This window comes from Meles meles, chromosome 1 (genome assembly GCF_922984935.1).
Source record: "Meles meles chromosome 1, mMelMel3.1 paternal haplotype, whole genome shotgun sequence".
Lineage (NCBI taxonomy): Eukaryota > Metazoa > Chordata > Mammalia > Carnivora > Mustelidae > Meles > Meles meles.
In genome coordinates, this window is record NC_060066.1 from 112706213 (window position 1) to 112728714 (window position 22502).

Genomic DNA, 22502 nt, shown 5'->3' on the forward strand with positions numbered 1-22502 from the left:
ATTGTTACTTTACATCTTGTGAACATTATAGAGAACTCTGATATCAGACAAGTCAGGCTCTCTCTCCTCTCCCTCGTCTCCTCTCTCTTTAAAATCTTTAACTAGTATTGGTATAGGTATATCCCTATTACTTTTTCTAATAGCACTTTTGAGCCCTTTGGATCTACAGGCTTCCATCTGTTCTCACCCAGAAAAGATTATTCTTTTCATTTTTTTAAATTTGTTTTTGTGTCTTCAGGAACCTCTGTTATCTCAATTAAGTCTTCATTCTTTCCTATAGCTAAGATTTATCTCTTGATATTTTAATTCCCTTTGCGTTTTATGAGTTTCTTAAACTTTTCCTTTATAACACTGATTTATTTTTCTTCATTGTCAGTTCTGTCCTTTATAGCTTCTGATTATGATTTTTATTTGAATTGCATTTTTTTATATTCTAATAGAATTTACTCATTGCATCTAGGTCCTCTCTGATTCTGCTTTGTTCTCAGCCTCTCCTTCATATGAGTCTGACGTCTTGTATTATTTTTCATTTATTTTTAAAACCTCCGTTTGTCTACATTTCTGGAGAATACATAGCCAATTCCTTCCATTCTGGAAGGGAGCTTATTTCACAGGTATGCTCTTCATCTGCATCTTAAGGGGTACCTTCTCCATCTTTCATATTGCAGAATGTTTTAATAGGTCCCGTGTTTTGTTTTGTTTTCCATTTTACTCATTCTACTCATAGTAACTGCTTGCCTGTGAATAGAGTCAGTTGATTCTTTTTGGAACCCCTGCTGCAGTGAGGTGAGAGGCTCTTTATGTAAATTGGTTTAACAGCCCAGCAACCCAAGAAGGTGGTGAGAGAACCAGAGTGTGGGCCTCCGCGCAGGGGGACTGGGCTTGGCCCTGTTTTCTTCTTCTTGTGTGGAGAAGCCTTTGTGCCAGGGGTCAGCTTTCTGAACATCCAGCATTGGCACAGCATCCATTGCTGTCCATACAGTGGCTGAGCCTAGATGCTCTTCGGTGCTGCTGCATCCGGAATTTGCCCCAGATGCACTGCAGACTCTTTCATTGCTATAGTGGCCACAGGAGCCCTGGAACTCCCCAGGGCTTTAAATTGCTATTGACCTGGAGGGGTGAGGTGGAGTTCAGTCCATTCTCCTCACAGCAGCAGAGTGGGCTTTCTGAAATACAAATGCGATCGTGTTATTTCTTTGCTTAAAATGCTTCAGTGGGTCCTCCTTGTCTTTGGATAGAGTTCCAAGGCTCTGTATATAACTCCCTCTCCAGCCATATCTCCCCTGATCCATGCCTTATAAGTGAACCACACTGATTTTTTTTCATTGACTCAAATGAGGCATGCTTTCTCTTCTATTCAAACCGATACACATACACTTATTTCTGCCTGAAATACTCCCCACTCTGCCCTCTTACTATACACGTTTCCACACATATACACACTCTTACACAACCCACTTAACATATGAAGTCACTTTCTCTCTCTCTTGTTAAAGGTAGTTTAAAGTTTATTCAGCTATACTGCAAGTTACTCTGACTTTAAGGTAGCATTACATGGCATACTTCTGAGTTTATTCTCAAGATATTCTGTTGTACTTATCTCTATCTGTTTTATAGATCATGAAGTCTCTGGCACTAGGGGGTCATCTGGGTTTGGATCACATAGCAGTGAACAAATGGATTAAAGAACTTTAGAAAGAGTTAAGGCTGGAGACCACTGTGATCTTCAAATGCCGAGACACATGCTACCATTACTGTTAATATTTGGGTGATAAATTCTTGTCATAAATGCAGCCTTAGGTGATTTGAAGGGGTGATTTTTTAGGAAAATAAAATGTAAAAAAAAAAATTACACTGCCTTGACATGGGCTCTCATTAGGTCCCATAATTGTGGCTTGCCAATGAAACATACCATCCCCAACTGGACCTGCAGAACATAGTGCTCTCTTCTCTTACTTTATGCTCCCAAGGCAACTTGTATCCATTAGAGCACTTATCACTCTCAGTTATAATTATGTGTTTGGTTCTAAAACTCCTATTTATAGCCACAACTCTTTTCTTTACTATTATAATTTCATTATATAAAGATCAGTGCTATGCTATGTATATATTTGTCGAATGAATGAATGAGAACATTAAAATTTTCAGTTGTTGCTGGCCCGACATCATCCTTTGAAATTCAGGGCTGATACTGGGTTCTGTCAGCATCTCTTTTCCCTGGGATACTTTAGTATCTTTCTTCAGTGTGGACCAGGTCTGTACTATATCTGTGAAACTGGACTAATTGTATGAGAAGATTACATTTGACAACAATATAAGCACTTATCTTAGAGTCTGGTACCTAGAAATTGCTAAATAAACATATTTTTTTCCTATTTGAAGTTAGTAGCAGCATTAGAGAATAAAGAAAACATTGATTCTTTGTTTACTTACCTTCATGTTAGTGGAGGCAATTAGAAGAGGAGGAGAGAACGCTACTGAAGAGAGCTAACTAGGCTGTAGTCTTTTGGGAAATCTTAGGTTTCATTCAAAGTGGGAAGGTACCTGCCATAGTGTAGAATTACCCTTGAGACATAGTTAGGGTTAAAGGCAAGGTGAATTGGGTGTGGGCATAAATGGGATGGAGTTCAGTAAGTAAGGAAAGGGATAGAATGAGGAGTTTGGGTATTGACTGGTGGATGTCAATAAAGCGAAAATGGAAACTTTGGGAATAGGAATAAAATAGAGACACCCTAAAGGTGTGAAGAAGATGAGTTGAAAAGTGATTATTATTTGATTAGAATAACCTAAGTAAGAGAATACAAGTACAGATAAACTTTTGTTTAACAAAGATTTTTGAATATTATTCAAGAAATATTAGCTGGGCACCATGTTAAGTGCTGGGGATTCACTGACGAAGTAAATAGGTACCACCTATTTCTTCATGGAATTTACAGTCTAGGGAAGAACATAGACACAAATCATATACTTATCTGTAAAATTTTGAACTGTAATGAATACCTTCAAGAAAAATAGAGGATATTAGAAGAGCATATTAAGAGACAGAATTAATTGAGTTGAGGGTAGGCATGTAATATCTCCTTGAGAAGGTGATATTTCAAGAAAACCTGGATAGGATTTAGAATTCATCCTAAGTATAATGAAGTCATTAAACCCTTTGTCATCAAGAGGTTTGATCATGCAAATGGAAAAATCCATTGTTTATATTAAGATCATTCTGGTGATATTTTAGGAAATATATTGGTCAGGATACAGGGAAACCAGGCTTTTGAAGAGATAGAAAAGATGATGGTGTCTAGGATTAGGGGGACATTCATTGAGTTTCTTGCATTTATCCATATGTTTATCCCCTACTCCTGCATTATCCCCTTAGCCACTTGTCTAACCCCCAGACCTCTTACCTACATTTGTGTGCTTGTGCATTGGTGCCCACATTTTCTCATTAGGCAGGCCCTGTAGACAACAGTGTTTATACAGAATGTTTCAACCAGTCTGGACTCAGGAGGAGTAGGATAGTCCAGCTTGTGCTCTGTTCTTTCACTTCAGCAGTGGAATAGAACATCTGTGTATAGATAGAGAAGGTTCCGTGGGGCAGAGATTGTAACAGTGCTCTGCTGTAGTATGGAAGGATGGAACTCCACACTCAGGAGCTTGGATGATTGCTGGCTGGAAGGAGATATTGGAGCCTGAATTCTCTTGATTTAACCATGGAAGAGGAGGTAGCAGGGTCAGGGCAAGGGCCAGCTAGGCTCATTTTTTATATGTTCCTCATGTGCTGATTGTTGTTGCAATGAGAGTTGACCCTTAACAGGGCCATTGATGTGATAAAAGTTTTTCCCACACACTTCACAGTTGAGAGATGACTAGGAAGGGTAAGGGCTTTATCCTAAAGTGCTAAGGCTCAGTGATCATTTCTTTTCTTTTCTTTTTTTCCCTTTCTCTCACTTCCCACTTACTTGTAACTCCAAGTCAGATTGATGGTTTGTTTGTGGTACCTTGAGAGAGTCATAATGAGCTGTTTGTATCCCAGTGTGTTTCAACTCATAAATGATGTCTGTTTAGTGGTCCACGGCTCACTGGGCTAGAGCTGGATGCTAATGAAGCCTAGGTCATGGTTTCCATTTCAGTACAGTTCTCTTGGGTTCACTCTGTTATATTTACGGTCAGAAGCTATGCCCACAATCTTACGCATTCGCCCTTTGGTTTTTAAGACCATGGGATGAGGCAGTAAGAAAAGATCAACATGAAAGTGACCTACTCCTACAAAACTAATACAGCATACTCATTTTTCTGATGGTAGTCTTGTTTCATTAGTAGTACTACTGAAGTGTCTTGCTCTGTCCCTGTGTTTCTCAATCCTGCCCTATCTCTGAACAGCCAGGTCAGAGTCCCCTTCCTTATTAGAAGACTAACTTGATCTGCTATGACCTCACACCTCCAGCATCCTTTTCATCCCTTAAAGATTTCCATTTTTCATTTTGTCTTTTTCTAACATTCATCCAAGCTGTGCAGATGTGGACAAGTCACTGCACCTCTCTGGTCCCATTTTCCTCATCTGTAAAATGAGCATGTTAGATTAAATCTAAGGTCTGCAGTCTATTTCACCACTGATAGCAAGTACCTAGTAAAGTGCCAGATATGAAAACTGAGTTCATTGGCAGACACAGCTTCTATCCTCAAGGAACTTATAGTTTAACAGGGGTAAGAACTATACGTAATACATAAGTAAATATAAAAATATAAAAATAAATATAAAAGTTCAACTTTTGATGTTGGCAGGATGGATTGAATGGAATAGATGTAATGATGGAGAAAATTGGGGAGATGTGAATTTGAAGATCTAGTTAAGAGAAGTCAAAGGATGGGAAGTTACTAGCTATATAAATAAGAGGAGGAAGAATATTTGAGGCAGAGAGAATAGGGTATGCAGAGGTTCTGAGGTGAGTAAGAACTTAATGTTTAAGAAACCAACAGTAAGCCACTGTGTCTGGAGTAAAATATGCGAAGGGAAGATATGGATTTGAGGTGTATTTGAGAGGCAAAAGTGATCAGCCAGAAAATTATCAGGAACTGTAGGTGGCTCCAAGTATTTAAGGTATCACCCAAGGATTTGGTATTGCGATACTTTGTGCCAAGATAGCCCAGACTCATGGTGGCAATAGAGAAAGTAGTTGCTAAAAACAAGTTATTTCTTTTCTCCTTTGCTGATAGGAAAAGGGAAGGGTCTAATAGCCCACTGCCTTAGTCTTAACGTTAAATGGCATTAGCCTGCAGTATATGGCAGGTGGAAATTACTAAGAGGGATAATTGAGGCCCTTAAGAACTTGCCTAACTGAGCTTTGTGCAACATATTTGGGAGTTCACCAGCAAAGTTTGTGTGTTGACACAGATAGTATCCGTGCTAAGACTTGTTTGGGTGCAAGATTTAGTAGCGTGGTAGGGCATGGCTACAACACAGCTCTCCCTTTTTACCAGACATGTTTATATGCTAGGTAGCTCATAACTTAGTACTTTTTCCTTCTTTCCGTACCAACAGAGAACCATTTGCTTTTAGTCCCTCTTATATTTTACTGGCAGATTAATCTTCAAATGCAGTTTTGATCATGTCTTCCCCCATCTATAACTGTGATAACTCTCCCTTACTTGTTATAGCATGTTCAGAACTTATACTAGAATTAAAAGCCTTAAATGATCTCCAACGTATTCTTTTTTTTTTTTTAAAGATTTTATTTATTTGACAGAAATCACAAGAGAGGCAGGCAGAGAGAGAGAGGAAGGGAAGCAGGCTCTCCGCTGAGAAGAGAGCCTGATGCGGGACTCGATCCCAGGACCCTGAGTTCATGACCTGAGCCGAAGGCAGCGGCTTAACCCACTGAGCCACCCAGGCGCCCCTCCAACATATTCTTCTTTTAAACCCCAGCTAGAGACTATCCTTCAGTCATTTTGATGTCTTCAAGACCTAGCCCAACGACTCTCAGGGAGCCTTCTCCCTCTAGCCCGGATTTATCGTGGAATAGTGGGAGCAGCCCAATGACCTCAGGCAATGTACCCAACCCCTCCAGATGATCGCAATAAACCCTATTTCAATATTTAGTGATCTTCTGCCTTTATTCGTTTGTACCAAGAGTGTTCTTTAATTGCCGCATGCTTCTGTGCTTTCCCAGTGTGCTTTAAGACCCTAGGGACAGGGACATAGTCTGCATATCTTGTTCATCAAAACCAAGGCTTGAAAACTTAACAGTGCTGCAGTGAGAAGGGCAGTAGATTTGGAGTCAGACTGATCTGGGTTTGAATGACAGTGCTTTCACTAGTTTATGACCTTGGGAAGGCTACTTTACTTTTCCAACCCTTATGTTTCTTATTCTTAGTCTTCTGCATTGATTTCCTTCTGAGCCAAGAAGTGGTGGCATGAAGGAAATGCAGTATCTTAGCAGACATTCCACTGGGAATTTTGGAGCAGACACTTGTTAGTGGCCACCCAGGTTACCATTTTCCTCATTCTGGTTGATAGAATTGGAATGAAGAGGGAAAAAAAATTCTGGCAGAAATGAGCTTGGGAGGGAGTATTTTTCTGGAGTAATGTGCCTGAATCTTAGAGAAAAATCCATTTTGTAGAAAATAACGTAGGAGCCAGTGTGCTTTTGGCTCTGTAGATTTGATTTCTCTAATAAACAGTATCTAACAAGTACATAGTTGTCAGGTGTTCCTATCTTCAACAATAATCTTCATTCAAAAAGTAGTGAACTGTACCTACAAGTACATTTGATTTTTGAATAGTAACTTTGAGTCGTAGTTTTTCCAGTAATCTGATCGTGTGAGTAATGATTTTAATCCTTCCCTTCCTTCTTCATCCTCTCTACTTCCTTAGGCCTTCATATGCTTCAGAAATTGAGGCACACAAAGATGGTTTTGATATGGTCAGACTCACACCTCAAGTCTTTTTTAAAAGGGTTTTTTAAAAATTTTTAAAAAAGATTTTATTCATTTATCAGAGAGAGCATGTGCATGAGAGTGCACAAGCAGTGGGGTCAGCAGGCAGAGGGAGAAGCAGGCTCCCTACTGAGCAAGGAGCCTGGTGCGGTACCCTATCCCAGGACCCTGGAATCATGACCCAAGCCGAGGCATACTGACTGAGCCACCCAGGTGTCCCTTTGTTAAGTGTTTTAGAGGCAGGCAGCTCTGGTTTAAATCCCACTTCTCCTGCACTTCCTGCCTCACACTAGGCAAATTATTTTACCTCTCTGAGCCTATATCCTCAACTATAAAGGAGGTAAATTTTCTGACAGCTCAAGCACAATGCCTGGTTCATAGCAGGCAAGCAATGACTCTTGGTTTCCTTTCCCAGGGGTGCCGAATTTCCATTCCAAGCATTGTTTTATTTACCTAGTCTGTCTTACTACAATATTTAAGTGTCTGGATATTGTATTGCATAAGAAATATATATGAGATCTTTTTAAACACACAGTGTCTTATACTCAGAATTATCACAGAGCCAGTCGAAAAGAAAAATAACATCCAAATTACTCACATTCAGCAAGTAAGTTTGGTTTGAGGGTAGCATAGATATTTGAGTTAGTCTAAGTGTAAGAGACAAAGCTCTCTGTAATTTCCAGGTTACAGCCACTCTTCACCTACGTCTTAGTCATCATTTCTAAATCCCACTTGTACCCTAATTACACATCTGTCTGTACTCTGAGGTAGCGTTTCTATCAGTATAGTAAAGGAGCAAAGCTTTCTGTAATAAATGACATCATCCACCCTGGGGAAATGATTGCCAGTATGTACTCCCTCACTCACTCATTCAGTCTGTATTAGTTAATACTGTGGGTTGCAGTTGACAGATTCCCCATCCAAAATTAGGGATACCTATTGGAAGGGCCATATCTCATTAATAGCAGTTGGGCTTCAGGAGTAGCTGGCACTAGTAACTTGAATGCCACATGACTCTGTTTTTTTCTTCTGTGCCCTTCTGATTTCACCCTTATCACTTTGTCTGTCACCAGCCATTTTATCCTTTTAGTCAATGTGTCAAAGAGTCCCTAGTCCAAAAGTTTAGCAAAGGGACACTGTGATATAGCTTGTATCAGATGCCCATCCTGGGTCAGTCAGCTAGAGTAGGAGGGCATGATCATGTAAAGACACGGTGGCTCCCTCAAGAATTATGTGTAAAAAAAAAATTATATTGTTGAAGTGGGGTGAGGAGAAGCACCAGAGGAGGTTGATGAGCACAGAGTTCCAGAGATGCCCACACACCTATCCTGCCATCCTGGGCAGTGGAATCTTAGGTGAAGAATATAAAAAAAAAAATTCCTAAACTTGTAGCCATGTGATGGGAGATGGATGTGTAATCATATAAGTACAGTAGAGTGATTCTAGTTCTGTACAGTGATTGTATATGTAGTTAGGGTTAAAGAATAGGTGGTCAGTTAGGTTAGATCAGATACAACTAACCTCTGTTATCGGTGATGGCTACACAGCTGGGTACGTTGAAGCCCTTCTGAAAATACTTGAGCCCCTTGAATTATTCTTTGGTATTCTGGGGACTAGGAATAGCCTTGACATTTTCTGAGTATAAACATCACCTGCTTGGGTGCCTGAGTGGCTCAGTCGGTTAAGCGTCTGCCTTTGGCTCAGGTCATGATCCCAGAGCTCGGGGATCAAGCCCCCACATCAGGCTCCCTGCTCTGCAGGGAGACTGCTTCTCCCTCCGCCTGCTGCTCCCCATGCTTGTGCTCTCTATCTCTTTCTCACTCTTGTACTATCTCAAATAAATAAATAAAATTAAAAAAAAAAGAAAGAAATATTTGCCTAAAGTTAAAAAAAAAAAAATCATGTGTTTTTTCACTGAGAGCCCTCTTCACCAGAATGCCTTTTTGAATTATTCGTTGAGTTCTTTAACAAAGATAAAATTAAAAGACACCTTCAGGTTTTATGAGTTTTAGCCACTTGTCCTGTTGTGTTTTAGAAAATTCAGATGATCTGATTATGTGTTCCCTTTGGTAGCTCTTTAAACTGGTATTAATAAGGACGATTCATCAACTTGTTTTATAACTCGGGTGGTCTAGCATTAAATTGCTTATTAATCACAGATACCTTGCTTATAAGTTGAAGACATACTTTTGTTCCTTGTGACGGGGTCTGAGAGCCTTTGCCGTAGCCCCCCATCCTTTGCTATTGTAGTGACCTGCATTATATCCATAAGTGGTCTTATGTGTCATCCTTCAGTTTGTTCTTTTTCAGGCAGATCAGTCTGATCCTTTTTCTATCTTCTCTTACACTGGGTTAACTTTCTGCATCTTACTTCACAAATCCACATCTTTGAAGCCTGGGTGCCTCAGGCTAGGCACAGTTTGCTCTAGTTTCATCATCCTGGTGTTGCCTTTCACCTCTACAGTTTACCGAGGCTTTTCATTGTCCTTCATCTCTTCTCTCTACCCGTGCTTGCCCTTACTTTTATTTTTTAACTAAACTTTTTATTTTGAGGGACACCTGGGTGGCTCAGTTGATTAAGCATCTGCCTTTGGCTTGGGTCATGATCTCAGAGTTCTGGGATCGAGTCCCACATCAGGCTTCTTGCTCAGGAGGGAGCCTGCTTCTCTCTCTGCCTGATGTTCCCCCTGCTTGTGCACTCTCCCTTTCTCTCTCTCTCTGAGAAAAAAGGAAAATCTTTAAAGAAATAAACTTATTTTGAGATAATCATATTTTCACACACAGTTAAAAGAATTAATACAGAGAGATACCCTATACCAAGTCTCGCTCAATGGTAACAGTGTCTTGCAAAACCATTGTATAGTACCATAACCAGGATGTTAACATTGATATAGTCAGGATATGGAACAACTGCCCTGACGTTTTGACCTTTAGGTTCCTTCTCATCATTCTGTTTTTTACTCATCTCATACACCCTTTTTCCCTCATTCTTCTCACTTACATATTCATTGTCCCAGGGATTTAACTGAGTCAAGGATGCTACAAGACTAATCTTCTCTTTGATAGGTTGGCTAAATTCTCATGTCAGATTTTCTAGGGATAGCAGTTTCCATTCTTCTTTAAGTTATTTGCCTGGAATAAATATCATTTGGATGGCTCATGGTAAGTCTTAAGATTCATGTGAAGACCTGGTCTGCTGGGAGATCTGCTTGCCTTAATTTCAGGCAGGTCACATGAAGGTGAAGAATGTGTGGGAGTGGGTATGGTACCAATCCTTTGAGACTTAAGAGCCCTAATCAAATGCACTTTTCCCCCCAAAGGGCAGTTCTGCACAGAGGATGTGGATGAGTGTCTGCTGCAACCTAATGCTTGTCAGAATGGGGGAACCTGTACCAACCGCAACGGGGGCTATGGCTGTGTATGTGTTAATGGCTGGAGTGGAGATGACTGCAGTGAGAACATTGATGACTGTGCCTTCGCCTCCTGCACTCCAGGCTCCACCTGCATTGACCGTGTGGCCTCCTTCTCTTGCATGTGCCCAGAAGGAAAGGCAGGTAAGACCAGCAGGACAGAACTGGAGTTCAGAGAAGGGGTGGAGAGCATTCAGGATCTCTTTCATTCCCTAAGTTGTGTCCTTTTAATTAACATCTGTAGAAACATGTTACTCAAGACTGTTCTTCTGGAAATATAATTGCTAGCCAAAGTGCTATGAAATTAGTCTTCTTCTTTAGGACTTTTGGTTCTCATCTCAAGTCTGCATACCTCAGTTTTTCATCTCCCCCGCTCCCAAATGAAAGTAACTGTTGCCTTGGGAGCATCCTTAAGATCTTAGGCTGAAAAGCACCTCAGAAATTAAGATCAATTTCTCAGAAATTAAGACAAAATTACTGATAAATGGATTTAGAGACTTCATTTTGAGAGGAAACCTTTTACTCAGAAGGAGTTGGGAGGAGAGAAGCTTTTGAATGCATTCCAGCTCTCAGGGTCTATGGAAATATTCTTCCAAGGGAGGCATTTTACTAACTGCAAAGTTAACTGGCCTCTCAAGTTAACAGCTCCTACTCCTAGTAGAGAGCAGTGAAGGGAGGAATGTGACAGAAGAAGATAGCTTAACTGAGAGAACTTTGTGCCCAGCACTTTTGAAGTGTTCTTCTATCTATGCCTTTCCAAAAGCCCCACCTCCAGCTTTGTGGAAGAAGCCTTGGCTACCTGTTCTTAAGCTAATTGCAGACTGGAAAATCCAGTTCTCATGTGAATTACACAGAACTGTGGGGCCTAGTTACTTCAGAGTCCTCAGGGCACTTGAGCCAGGAATGTTGATACTTTTTAAAAGGCTGCCCTAGTATAGGCTGATGGTGTTCAGCTGTTTTTTTCCTTCTGAGGCTAGCTAAGTGCTGGTGGCCCCTGATCATCAGGTAGCATAATTTGGGGAAAGTGGGTTGCTAAGTAAAATATAAGGTGCATGCAATATTTGGAAAATATAGTAAAAACTTATTTGTTGTTTATTTGAAATTCAGATATAACTGGGCATCCTCTATTTTTATTTGCTAAATCAGAAGGATATCTTCATCATCTAACCATCTCACTTTATGGCCTATAGATGACTCTGCCGTTGAGGAGAGGTCTAGCTGAGGGCTCAGGGTCAGAGCATTGTGGTTGTCTGCAGAAGCTCTTTGCTTGCTGTTGGCGGCAGCATGTCCCTAAGGTAGGGTTAGGTAAAGGGGAAGTTGCCTCTAAATCTCCATATTGGATTTTGGTGAGGTGACCATAAGGTTTTCCCTCCTCCATGAAAGAAAACTGTCCTTCAAGTAAGAGACATTTCTTCTTTATTCTTCCTGCCCCACCCTGTGACAGGTCTCTTATGTCATCTGGATGATGCATGCATCAGCAATCCTTGCCACAAGGGGGCACTGTGTGATACCAATCCCCTAAATGGGCAGTATATTTGCACCTGCCCCCAAGGCTACAAAGGGGCTGACTGTACAGAAGATGTGGATGAGTGTGCCATGGGTGAGTACGTGGAACATTTCCTATTCCTCATGGTGTTTGTCGAGTTCAGCAAGCATTTAGAAGCAAAACCTCAGATCTCTCCTGTTAGATGCCCACTGTTTACAACCTTTCAATGTAAATGTATATTCTGTCCTGAGAATTGAATATATAGAAGGTCTGTACCTGATTTTTTTTTAAGATCTTATTTATTTATTTGACAGAGAGAGCTAGAGAGATCACAAGTAGGCAGAGAGGCAAGCAGAGAGAGAGGGGGAAGCAGGTTCTGTACTAAGCAGAGACCCAATGCTGGGCTCGATCCCAGGACCCTGAGATCATGACCTGAACCCAAGGCGGAGGCTTAACCCACTGAGCCACCCAGGCACCCCGTACCTGATTCTTAATAGAAAGCCCTGCTTTAGTGACAGTTTGGGTAAAAGAACGGCAGAGATGTGCAAGAGTTGAGATTGCCCCCGTCTGTCTTTCCTTTCCCTTGCCCTTTCCATTTCCTTCCTTTTACCCTTTCCTTTCTTCCCTTGTTTTTTAAGGAAGAAAATAGGAAGTTGAGAACCAGAATATTAAAAGCCTGGCCCTAATGCTGTAACAATCAGACCTACTTCTGTAACTCACATTTGTGGAAGTTCCACTAAAGTACTTTGATCCCAGTAATTGGTGCTTGTATTTTCTAGCCAATAGCAATCCTTGTGAGCATGCAGGAAAATGCGTGAACACAGATGGTGCCTTCCACTGTGAATGTCTGAAGGGTTATGCAGGGCCTCGTTGCGAGATGGACATCAATGAGTGCCATTCCGACCCCTGCCAGAACGATGCGACCTGTTTGGATAAGATTGGAGGCTTCACATGTTTGTGCATGCCAGGTACATGGGCCCATCAGTGTGTGGGGTCTAGACAAAAGTTACTTCCCTACACTTTTCAGTATAGGATGGCAATTCCATGAACTCTGTCAGCATTTAATTCCCAGTAATGACAGGTTTCCTAGCCAAGGGGATCTTTAAGGAGTAATACAGTGCAAGAAGTCTTAGAGCTTTAGAGACCAAATTTTAAAAGTCCATATATCAACACCAGTTACATTTAAGAGAAAAATTCAGAAGTGATTGTTTTTATTTAAGTATAGTATATCCTTTACTTTACCATAAGAACCTTTAAATAGCAAGTTTTTCTGATCTCATGATATATTATAAATACCATACTGTTCCATTTATAGAAATTATTTTACCCATAATTGTATAGGAACTTGTCATTTGTCCATAGTGACTTGCATATAATTAGTTGTATTCTGAACTTCTTCTGCAGAAACTATTTCTTGAATCCTTAGAGAGCTCAGGTGAATCTAGTTTAAAATGACAGGACAGTGGCTGCTTTGCCAGATTAGGGCTGCTGGCTGCTGTAGCACTGGGAGGCCCTCCTGCCCTTGACTTGTACCCCCAGAGGAACAGCATCTCCAGGTCAGCGGCTATTTGGGAACATTAACTAGGGACCCTGTGTGCCTGGTGCTGCTCTGAAAGTGAAGCAGGGATTGGTCAGAGAGTATGGGATAGTCTTTGCTGGCATGCTGTGTTTGCCAGTATCTTTGGAGGTAACCTCTTCTCCCTCTTCACTGTGACATAGATATCTTTGCAGTATTCTCCTCTGTCACTGATACTTTCAGTGACTATTTCCCATCATGGCAAAGTCCCTTTTGACTTCTGCAGAAATGTTCATGCTCGTAGAGGTTATAGTCATCTCTGCAAATTTGTGCTTTCTTGGCTAGAATATGCCTTTCTCTCTTTCTAAGCCACTTGTGTGGTCCAATTTGTTCAGGTTTCAAAGGTGTGCATTGTGAATTGGAGATAAACGAATGTCAGAGCAACCCTTGTGTGAACAATGGTCAGTGTGTGGATAAAGTCAATCGATTCCAGTGTCTGTGTCCGCCTGGTAAGTGCCCACCACCTGCCCCTGTTTTCTTTGAAAGCACAAAGCTGCTGGGCCACAGGGAAAGGAGGAGAGAATGTGTGTGGGCTGTACATGAGGAAGTCATTAAAGTGAGCACTTCAGAATAGGAGTGTGTGGAGAAATGGGAAGTTTGTTTCAGTTAGTGGATCATCCAGATCCTTTGTGGCCAGAAGTCCAAGTGTATTCTGAATGGCCCATGACCTCTCTGTCTGCGTATATATTTCAGAAAGGTCATACCTCACAGAAGCCTTTTGTAGGCTATTCAGGACGTTTTTTTTTTTGTTTGTTTGTTTTTTGTTTTTACCCCCCATGGGTCATATTCTTGAAGTCTCTCTGTGAGATTTTTATTTTTAGATATTTCACTCTGGGTCCCAGAACAGGCAACACAAGTCAGTTTTCCCCAAAGAATACTCTGTATCTCCTTTTGCTCCCCAGAGCTATTGTTGGAGACGTGCTGGATTTTCTGCCACCGACAGTAGCCTCTCAAGTTGTTTCTACTGAGAGGTTCCAGTTCCTCTGAAGCTGTACTCACTTGTTTGAAGTTTCCTTGTATAACCATTTAGTCCCCACTTCAGTTAGAAGAGAAATCTGTATTGGGAAGAAACAGAGGTGGAAACACACGCAATTATCCCAGTCTCCTACTAGGAGAATAATTTTATGTTTGCTGAACCGCTGGGTTAAGCCCTACTGGTAACTTAACCCAACACTTCTTGGTCATCCTTCTCATAGGATATCCTAGGTAGACCCTCGATAGACAGACATAGGATAGTCCTTTGACTATGTCATCATTCTGTCCTTTTAAGGTTTCACTGGGCCAGTTTGCCAGATTGATATTGATGACTGTTCCAGTACTCCATGTCTGAATGGAGCAAAGTGTATTGATCACCCGAACGGCTATGAATGCCAGTGTGCCACAGGTAAGATTGTCTTCAATTTTTATCCCTCTGGTAGGTCCATTTGAGCAAAATAGGAGACTGTCCTCTTCTAGCTGTCCTACCAAGCCAGTCCACTAATGGCCTGCTCTGTGTTTAGAGAGAGCTGCTTCTAGCATATTTTTGGATTTTTTTTATTTATTTATTTTTTTTTTTGCTACTCTCATTGTTTCCTTCTACAACACCTGCCTCCTTCTCCACCACAATAGTGGCCTGGCTTGGACATTTTCATTTGGTGTCCATGTCTTTTTGGGACAGATTTTGGCAGCAGTGAATTCCTTCGGGAAAGGGAAGAATTTGAGCTGAAAGCCATTTTTCACCAGGGCTTCTCAGCAGGAGGCCTGTCTCTGTGTTTCTTGGGACAAGTGATTGAACAAAGGCCCAGAAATCTAAGGACCATTGTGTGTAAGTGCAGAGGTTTTCTGCATAAAAGACTGGTCAGACCCTGAGAGTCAGGTGTGTATCTGAACAGGAGAGAAAACTCTGGGAAAGTTTAGGTCCTCTTTCCTGACTTCTGCTACTACAGTGACAAAGAATCTGTTTACAGATATTCTACATTTCTGATCTGTGGCCACATTTCTCATTTGGGAGTGGAATTGAATAAGGCAAACGTCCCTTGTTCCACATTTGCTTCTGCACAGACCAGTATTCTACAGAAAGACTAGAAATTATTAGAAAAGATGATTTCCCAATTTATTTTTTGTATGACCACTTAAGGGAGAAAGAAGTTATGGATATAATTCAAGACCTTTTTCTTATTTTAGAAGATGGATTCTTGAAAGATTTTAAACATCATGTTCATGATTTCTTTCTGATGACAGAAAAGGGAACTAAGTCACAAAAATAAACACAGAGAATTAGTGTTTTGGTAGTACTGGAACATAACCATTTACTGGGCCTCCTTGGCTTAGGTTCTGTCAAGTGAACCACTTAGCTGCTTTCTCTTTTCATGAGTTGTCCTTGGTTAGAGAAGTTCCAGGTTTTGTCCTCTTCTGGCCAGATTATCCTTGTAGAGAATAACCTTTACTGGAGAGAGTTTAAAAACTTTGAATTCTTGTTTAAAAGGGAAGAGAGCCCCTCTTCCTTTAAAATCCTTTAAAAGAATGGATTGAATGAAGGAGACTTTATTTGTCCCTTGTTCTTTTAAATGCTCATAAATTTTCATTCATTTCATTTAACGGGTACTTATTAAAAACTTGATATATAAGTGTAGTGCTCCGCGAGGGTTTGAGAATGATAAAGAAAAGTTCTCTGTCCTCCAAGGTCAGAATTGGGTACAGGTAACCATTAATATAGTATCTGTATGTTGGTTCTGGTAGAGATAAATATGTAATAGAAAAATATTGAAAGTTATTCCCCATTGAAGCCCAGTATGAAATGAAGATGTAGTTAAAGTATCTCTGAAGTGAAACCACTGGTCATTTAAAAAAGGTGTTTGAATTCTACAAATTTTATTTGATAACTATTTTAAGCACAACTCAGGCATGCTTTATAAGTCAGGCAAGTAGTTGGCTTCAGCTGCTCATTGTCTACAGTATGAATTGTTGAGACATGAGGTCTATAGGATAAGTGGATGTGGCCACACTTATGTTCCAGTGTTGAGTGTCTGACTTGGTTTGAAGCCTTCTTGGTAAAATTCCTTCCCAGGATTCACTGGTGTGTTGTGTGAGGAGAACATCGACAACTGTGACCCTGATCCTTGCCACCATGGCCAGTGTCAGGATGGGATTGATTCCTACACCTGCATCTGCAACCCGGGGTACATGGGTGCCATCTGCAGTGACCAGATAGATGAGTGTTACAGCAGCCCCTGCCTGAATGATGGTCGCTGCATCGACCTGGTGAATGGCTACCAGTGTAATTGCCAGCCCGGCACATCAGGTAAGCCGCTCAGCCTGTGTCTCCTCTGGACTTTCACTGTTCCCCCCACATAGTTTACACATATGTCTCAAGCTGTCATGGCATATGCTCAGATATCTGAAAAATAATCCTGATTCTGAGAGGCACAGCCAAAGCTGCAGCCAGGAACATCTCAGAGGCAGATGCCTCTAGCCACTGGAGAAATTAGAGGCAGTAGCTTTGCAAAACTGATGATTTGGGGTGTGTCTTTTTCATTGAAAGGAGACACACCACTTCAGAAAATGGAAATTATTATTTAAAATTGGAAACCCTGTTGGCTTTGTGGCTTGATTTGATTATCCTTTTTAATTTAGCCTCCAACACACTCAGATGAATAAAGCTGACCCTTTCCCTTCTCCCTCACTCCTGTCCTTCCAGTTGTGTTTTTCTCTATTTCAGAGTCTGGTGTCTTTAATGTGACACTTCTCTTCCACCGTGTGTCTCAGGTGGACCTTGGCTATTTGGGGGGATTCTCAGGGAGAGGGGAGACTTTGCAGCACCTCCCAGCCATTGTAAATTAGAATGCAGAGCCGCCATTTCCCTCCCCGAGTTTTTTGCGGTTTCCCTACTCTGGTTGAGTGACTGCTTGTTACTTAGGAGGGCATGCTGCTCCTTGCTGGGGGAATGTTGAATTATTTTCTCAGGCAGCAGCATTTCACAGGTTTCACTGGAGTCTGTCTTACTTATTCAAGGAATAATTATGGTCACAACTGTGGTTAATGGACAGAGAAGTACTATGTCTCAGATCAAAGAAAATGTATTAGTGAAAGATTAACTAGTGTGTGCCTTTGTTAGAAGGGAACCTGCCAATACAAGGGAGTGATTTATTGAGAACTCATTCTCGATTTAAGGAAAATGGCCTACGTAGGGGGCAAAGGTGGGGGAGGTGGTTAACTGCCCTCATTTTATTTTGTTATTTCCAAATCCATTTCTTCAAACTTGTCAAAGGCCCTGGTCTCCATCCAGGACCTCGTACATGCCAAGTTTGAAAACAAAGTCCTTTTTGAGTTGCTCAAGCATACGAAAAACATCCCATGCCTTCACAGTTGAAAATGCCTTCCCCCTCCCCACGTTTAGATAACTCACTAAAAGAGCTGAATGGATCTTTGTGAAACCTTCCAAAAGCAATTTGCTTCCGGGCTGGTCCCCAGACATGAGAAATTGCAGTACGAAAAGAAATTTGAGAGATTTATAAGCAATTGAAAGGATGCCTTTAGAATGGTGGGGCTGTTGTAAACGGCTTTGCTATCATCCCCATTATAACAAATATACTGGAAACCTGGGTGAGTGGTGGGTTGGCAAGCACTTTGTTTTCTCTGGGATTATATCATTATGCCAGGATGTATCAGGTGTATTCCCTGGGGAGGACAGAGAAGGCAAGGTATAAGTAGCTGTCACTGAGAAATGCAATAAGTAAATATAAGTGGTGTGCAGGCAACATAGAATAAAGGCCTGGAATCTCTCAGAAAACTGCCAGATCCCTTCCTGTAGCTGTTGGGAGAATTAAAGCAAAGAGATGCAGGCATCATGAAAAAATCTTGGTCTGTAATAGGTGGAGAAAGCCCTGAAATGTACTAAGGTCCTGGGTGAACATGTCTATTTAATTAGTCATTATGAATAGACTCTTGAGTTCTAGAGGAAGAATCTATGACCCATTCAATACATGGTCCTGAGTTAGTAGGTTGGGGTTTGGACAAGTGTAGACAGAAGGGATACTTTACAATGTGCTGGTTATAATTGTGGTTTCTCACTTATTGGGTACTTAAAGTGAGATATACTACCGAGAATCACTTCTGAAGCTTCTTTCACCCTTGGTCTTATGACGGGAAACTGTTCTCAGTAAGTTTCTTTAGGTTTTAAGTCATAGAAACCAACTTGACTAGTTTAAAGACCCTGCAGTAAACAAGCAAACAATAACTACAAAATAGACAAAGAATTTAGTGAAAGCACATAGAAGTATCTTACAGATTCCAAGTGAGAACTGACTGATTAGGCTTTGCAGAAATTAGGAAGCAGAGCAGTTTGTAGACCATGGGTTCCACTGTTCCTGTTCCAACGTTGTAATGAGAAAATCTCATTGTCCCATCTTGGGCAGGATCTGTTCCTGTTCAAATAAAGTAGAGCCTCCTGTGGCCTGCTGTCAGTTTTGGGTAAATGGGGGTTATTAGCCAGTGGCTGGACACTTCTCCTAAAAGTATGCACTTGTATACAAGGAATATGGAAACTCTTGCCTGATTTGTGGCCAGTGAGGCAGCCTGACCTCATTAATCACAGAATGACCAGTATGGTGTGGCAAAGAGTGTGGCTCACATCCTGGCTGTGCTGCTGTAATTGTGCAAGTCCATGATAAAACGGGTATGTAACGCAACTTCACGTGCCAGTTGAGTGAGAAGACTAAAGAAGAGTTCTGTAAAGTGGGAGGCAAAGTACTTGTGCATAATAATGGCTCAGTAATTTTTTTTTTTTTTTAAAGATTTTATTTATTTATTTCACAGAGAGAGATCACAGTAGGCAGAGAGGCAGGCAGAGAGAGAGAGAGAGGGAAGCAGGCTCCCTGCTGAGCAGAGAGCCCAATGCGGGACTCGATCCCAGGACCCCGAGATCATGACCTGAGCCGAAGGCAGCGGCTTAAACCAAGGCTCAGTAATTTTTTAACAGAATTATCATTAATAAATATTAATACAAAGTGTGAGTGAACCAAAATTTTCACATTTTTTTTCATGGAAATTTTGTTAGTTTGTATCCTTTATACCAGGCTTTATTTTTAGATTTTCTAAACTTCCAAGGCATTTTTCTGTGGATGGAAAATAAAGTATCACTAAATTCATGTTAAGTAAATGCCAAAATATCATGAGTATTTTTATAAAATGATGGTAAAAATTATGATTGGTATATCCATACTGTTCAGTTATCTATATCTATAATTAAGCCTTTCTTAATATAGCCAAACTCTACCATTCATCTGGGGAATGGGTCAGAAGGGAGGCAGCAAAGCCCCAGATGAAAGATACCAGACCCTTTAAGATTTATCCTGAACTTATGTCCATAATAGTGATAGCTGCAAGCTTCTGGCAGTGGATTAAGTTCCAAAATTCTAATTTTCTTACAGAAGCTTAAATTTTATTTTTGGGACACAGTACTGCCAGTTTTTTCTCTTGAAATGACAGGTTTACCCCTTTCACATAATGTTTGCTAAATACGTGGGTCTGAATAGCCCTGGTTCCTCTGTCAGTTGTTCTTTCTTTCTTTTTTTTTTTTTTAAATATTTTATTCATTGATTTGACAGAGAGAGAGGTCACAAGCAGGCACAGAGGCAGGCAGAGAGAGAGGGAGAAACAGGCTCCTCACTGAGCAGAGAGCCCGATGCGAGGCTCGATCCCAGGACCCCGAGATCATGACCCGAGCCGAAGGCAGAGGCTTAAACCACTGAGCCACCCAGGCGCCCCTCAGTTGTTCTTTCAATTAAAATGGGATTCCATGAAGAAAGCGTGTTCAGTTCAGAACTCCCAACAATCAAACAACTGCTTTTCCTGGAAGCAACTGTGTATTTGGCATGCCACAGAATTGCTTTATTTCCCATTTCATTACATAGAACAGAAGATATGTATTCAAAGGTCAAGATATAATAAAAATATAAAGTTAATAATTTTGACTTCTTCACCAAAGTCATTCTTAACTGAGACTGTCTTTTTATTGGTTTAAATTGTAAATGCATAGAGGTAAAGAATATGAAGACCACTAACTAGTACAATTTGGCACCACTACCTTGATTCCTGCTAACATGCTAGCAATTCCACCCCCATTGCTTTTGCACCAGGAGTAAAGATGCCAACGCACTGAAATAGGCAGATAGTGGCTTAGTGTGATTCATAAAATAATTTTGACCTCATAATCCCCTGACGGGGTCTGGAAGACTACACTTTGGAGATCTGATGCTTTACCCTGTCCAGGGTTGGCTGGATACTCTAGATTTCTCAGCCCCTAGTATCATATGCTATTTTTGCAGTAATACTGGTTTCTTTTTGCTTTTACCTTTGCAGGTGTTAATTGTGAAATCAATTTTGATGACTGTGCAAGTAACCCTTGTGTCCATGGAGTCTGTATGGATGGCATTAATCGTTACAGTTGTGTCTGCTCACCAGGGTTCACAGGTAATAAACACTCTTTTTGTCAGGAAGTCCTAGCCGCATCACTTTGGGAAAGGGGCATCTAAAGAAAATTCACTTTTCAAATGTTTCCTATTCCTTTATCTCTTGGAATGTTAGAAGTTTGTTTCTGTACTTCTCTGGCCCAGTTTTCTACTTACAGGCCTTCCCTAAACTGTAACATGAAGCTTTTCATTAGTTAGGATTTTTTAACCATGTGTTATACCTACCTGAAAAGCATTCCTAGTTAGACTGTGAGTCTCTGTCACTGTGCTTGAGTTATATAATGTCTAATGCCGCTTTTAATATGCTACACTTAGTAGTGAATGCCTTCATAAAAGGATAGCCGAGATAAAATTCTATGAAAACACTAAGTGGTTTTTTCTGAGTATTTCCTCTTGTGGGGGATTGTTGGATGAGGCCAGAACTTGGAAGGACCAAGCTAACTTGGCAGTGCAAGGAAGGTCTTTTCTCACTAGGAGGAAGAAAGTACATGGCTAAAATAAAATTGGTTGTAATTATTATAAGTAGTTAGAACATTTACACGCGCATGCTTGTGTGCACACACGCAAACATAAATCTCTCTGTTTTGTTGTTAATAAGGTTGCCTTTACCTTTTGCCCTCCTGATCAAAAAGTGCTAGGGACTGAGAAATCGAAGGCACCTTATTGACTCATCTATTTGTTAATGGCACCATCAGAGGTGATAATGCTGATTCTATTCTTTCTAGACAGTGCCACGTGCAAGCAGGAACTTAGGTAATAATGTTACCATTTAACAAATACCATGTGGTCATCTGCAACCAATGTGAGAAAATTCCCTCAGAGATTTTTTTTTTTTTTAAAGATTTTATTTATTTATTTGACAGAGAGAGATCACAAGTAGATAGAGAGGCAGGCAGAGAGAGAGAGAGGGAAGCAGGCTCCCTGCTGAGCAAAGAGCCCGATGCGGGACTTGATCCCAGGACCCCGAGATCATGACCTGAGCCGAAGGCAGCGGCTTAACCCACTGAGCCACCCAGGCGCCCCCCCTCAGAGCTTTTTAAACCATGATGTCAAAAGGCATTCAGGGGCCAAGTGAAATTAATGTCTTCCTCTCGCTTGCCAGGAACTTACTTTCCTGTGTATTTCACAATCCTTTCTCCTGCTTGGTATGATTATGGATGCAAGGGAGTAATGTTCGTGGCCCACACCGGTCACTGAGATCTCTGCTCAGTGGAAGATCACTCAGAAGACAGGCATGATGAAAGCTGTCATATCTAGTGCCCAACACTGCTATTAGTAGCTGGATCCTAAGACTTGTTACTCCAAGAGTAAGTGATAGCCAATTGTATACACAAAAATTCCTGCTAGACAGGATAATAAGTGCATTTTTGTTAAATAGGTAACAAGGGAATAGCTACCATTTATTAAGAGTTTATTTTGAGCTAGGAGGTAGGTGTCTAATCTCATTTAATTATCATAGCCATTATCATTTCTATGGTATTGATGAGAAACTCTGAGCTTAGAGAGTATAAATAACATTACAGGTACACTGTCACCAGTGTTCCAGTCCAGGTGGTCCTACTCTAGAGCCCATGGATGTTCTCAGCTCACCAGACAGCCTAAGTGGGTGCCTGTTCTGGCTTCTTTTTAGATATGTAAGCCTTTTTTTTTTT

General features: G+C 40.9%; 1 protein-coding gene and 1 pseudogene across 2 annotated transcripts in view; one reads left to right on the top strand and one right to left on the bottom strand.

Moving 5' to 3' along the window:
* The window catches only part of NOTCH2 (notch receptor 2), a 169941-nt gene that overhangs the window by 98235 nt on the left and 49204 nt on the right, over positions 1 to 22502 (top strand). For both annotated transcript variants that reach the window (XM_046005562.1, XM_046005571.1), the window contains exons 6-12: positions 10251 to 10484; positions 11785 to 11940; positions 12606 to 12794; positions 13738 to 13851; positions 14673 to 14786; positions 16449 to 16682; positions 20741 to 20851. In XM_046005562.1, coding sequence (XP_045861518.1) covers positions 10251 to 10484; positions 11785 to 11940; positions 12606 to 12794; positions 13738 to 13851; positions 14673 to 14786; positions 16449 to 16682; positions 20741 to 20851 — 1152 coding nt within the window. The remainder of the gene's footprint in view (positions 1 to 10250; positions 10485 to 11784; positions 11941 to 12605; positions 12795 to 13737; positions 13852 to 14672; positions 14787 to 16448; positions 16683 to 20740; positions 20852 to 22502) is intronic.
* LOC123941830 lies at positions 1551 to 1938 on the bottom strand (annotated as a pseudogene).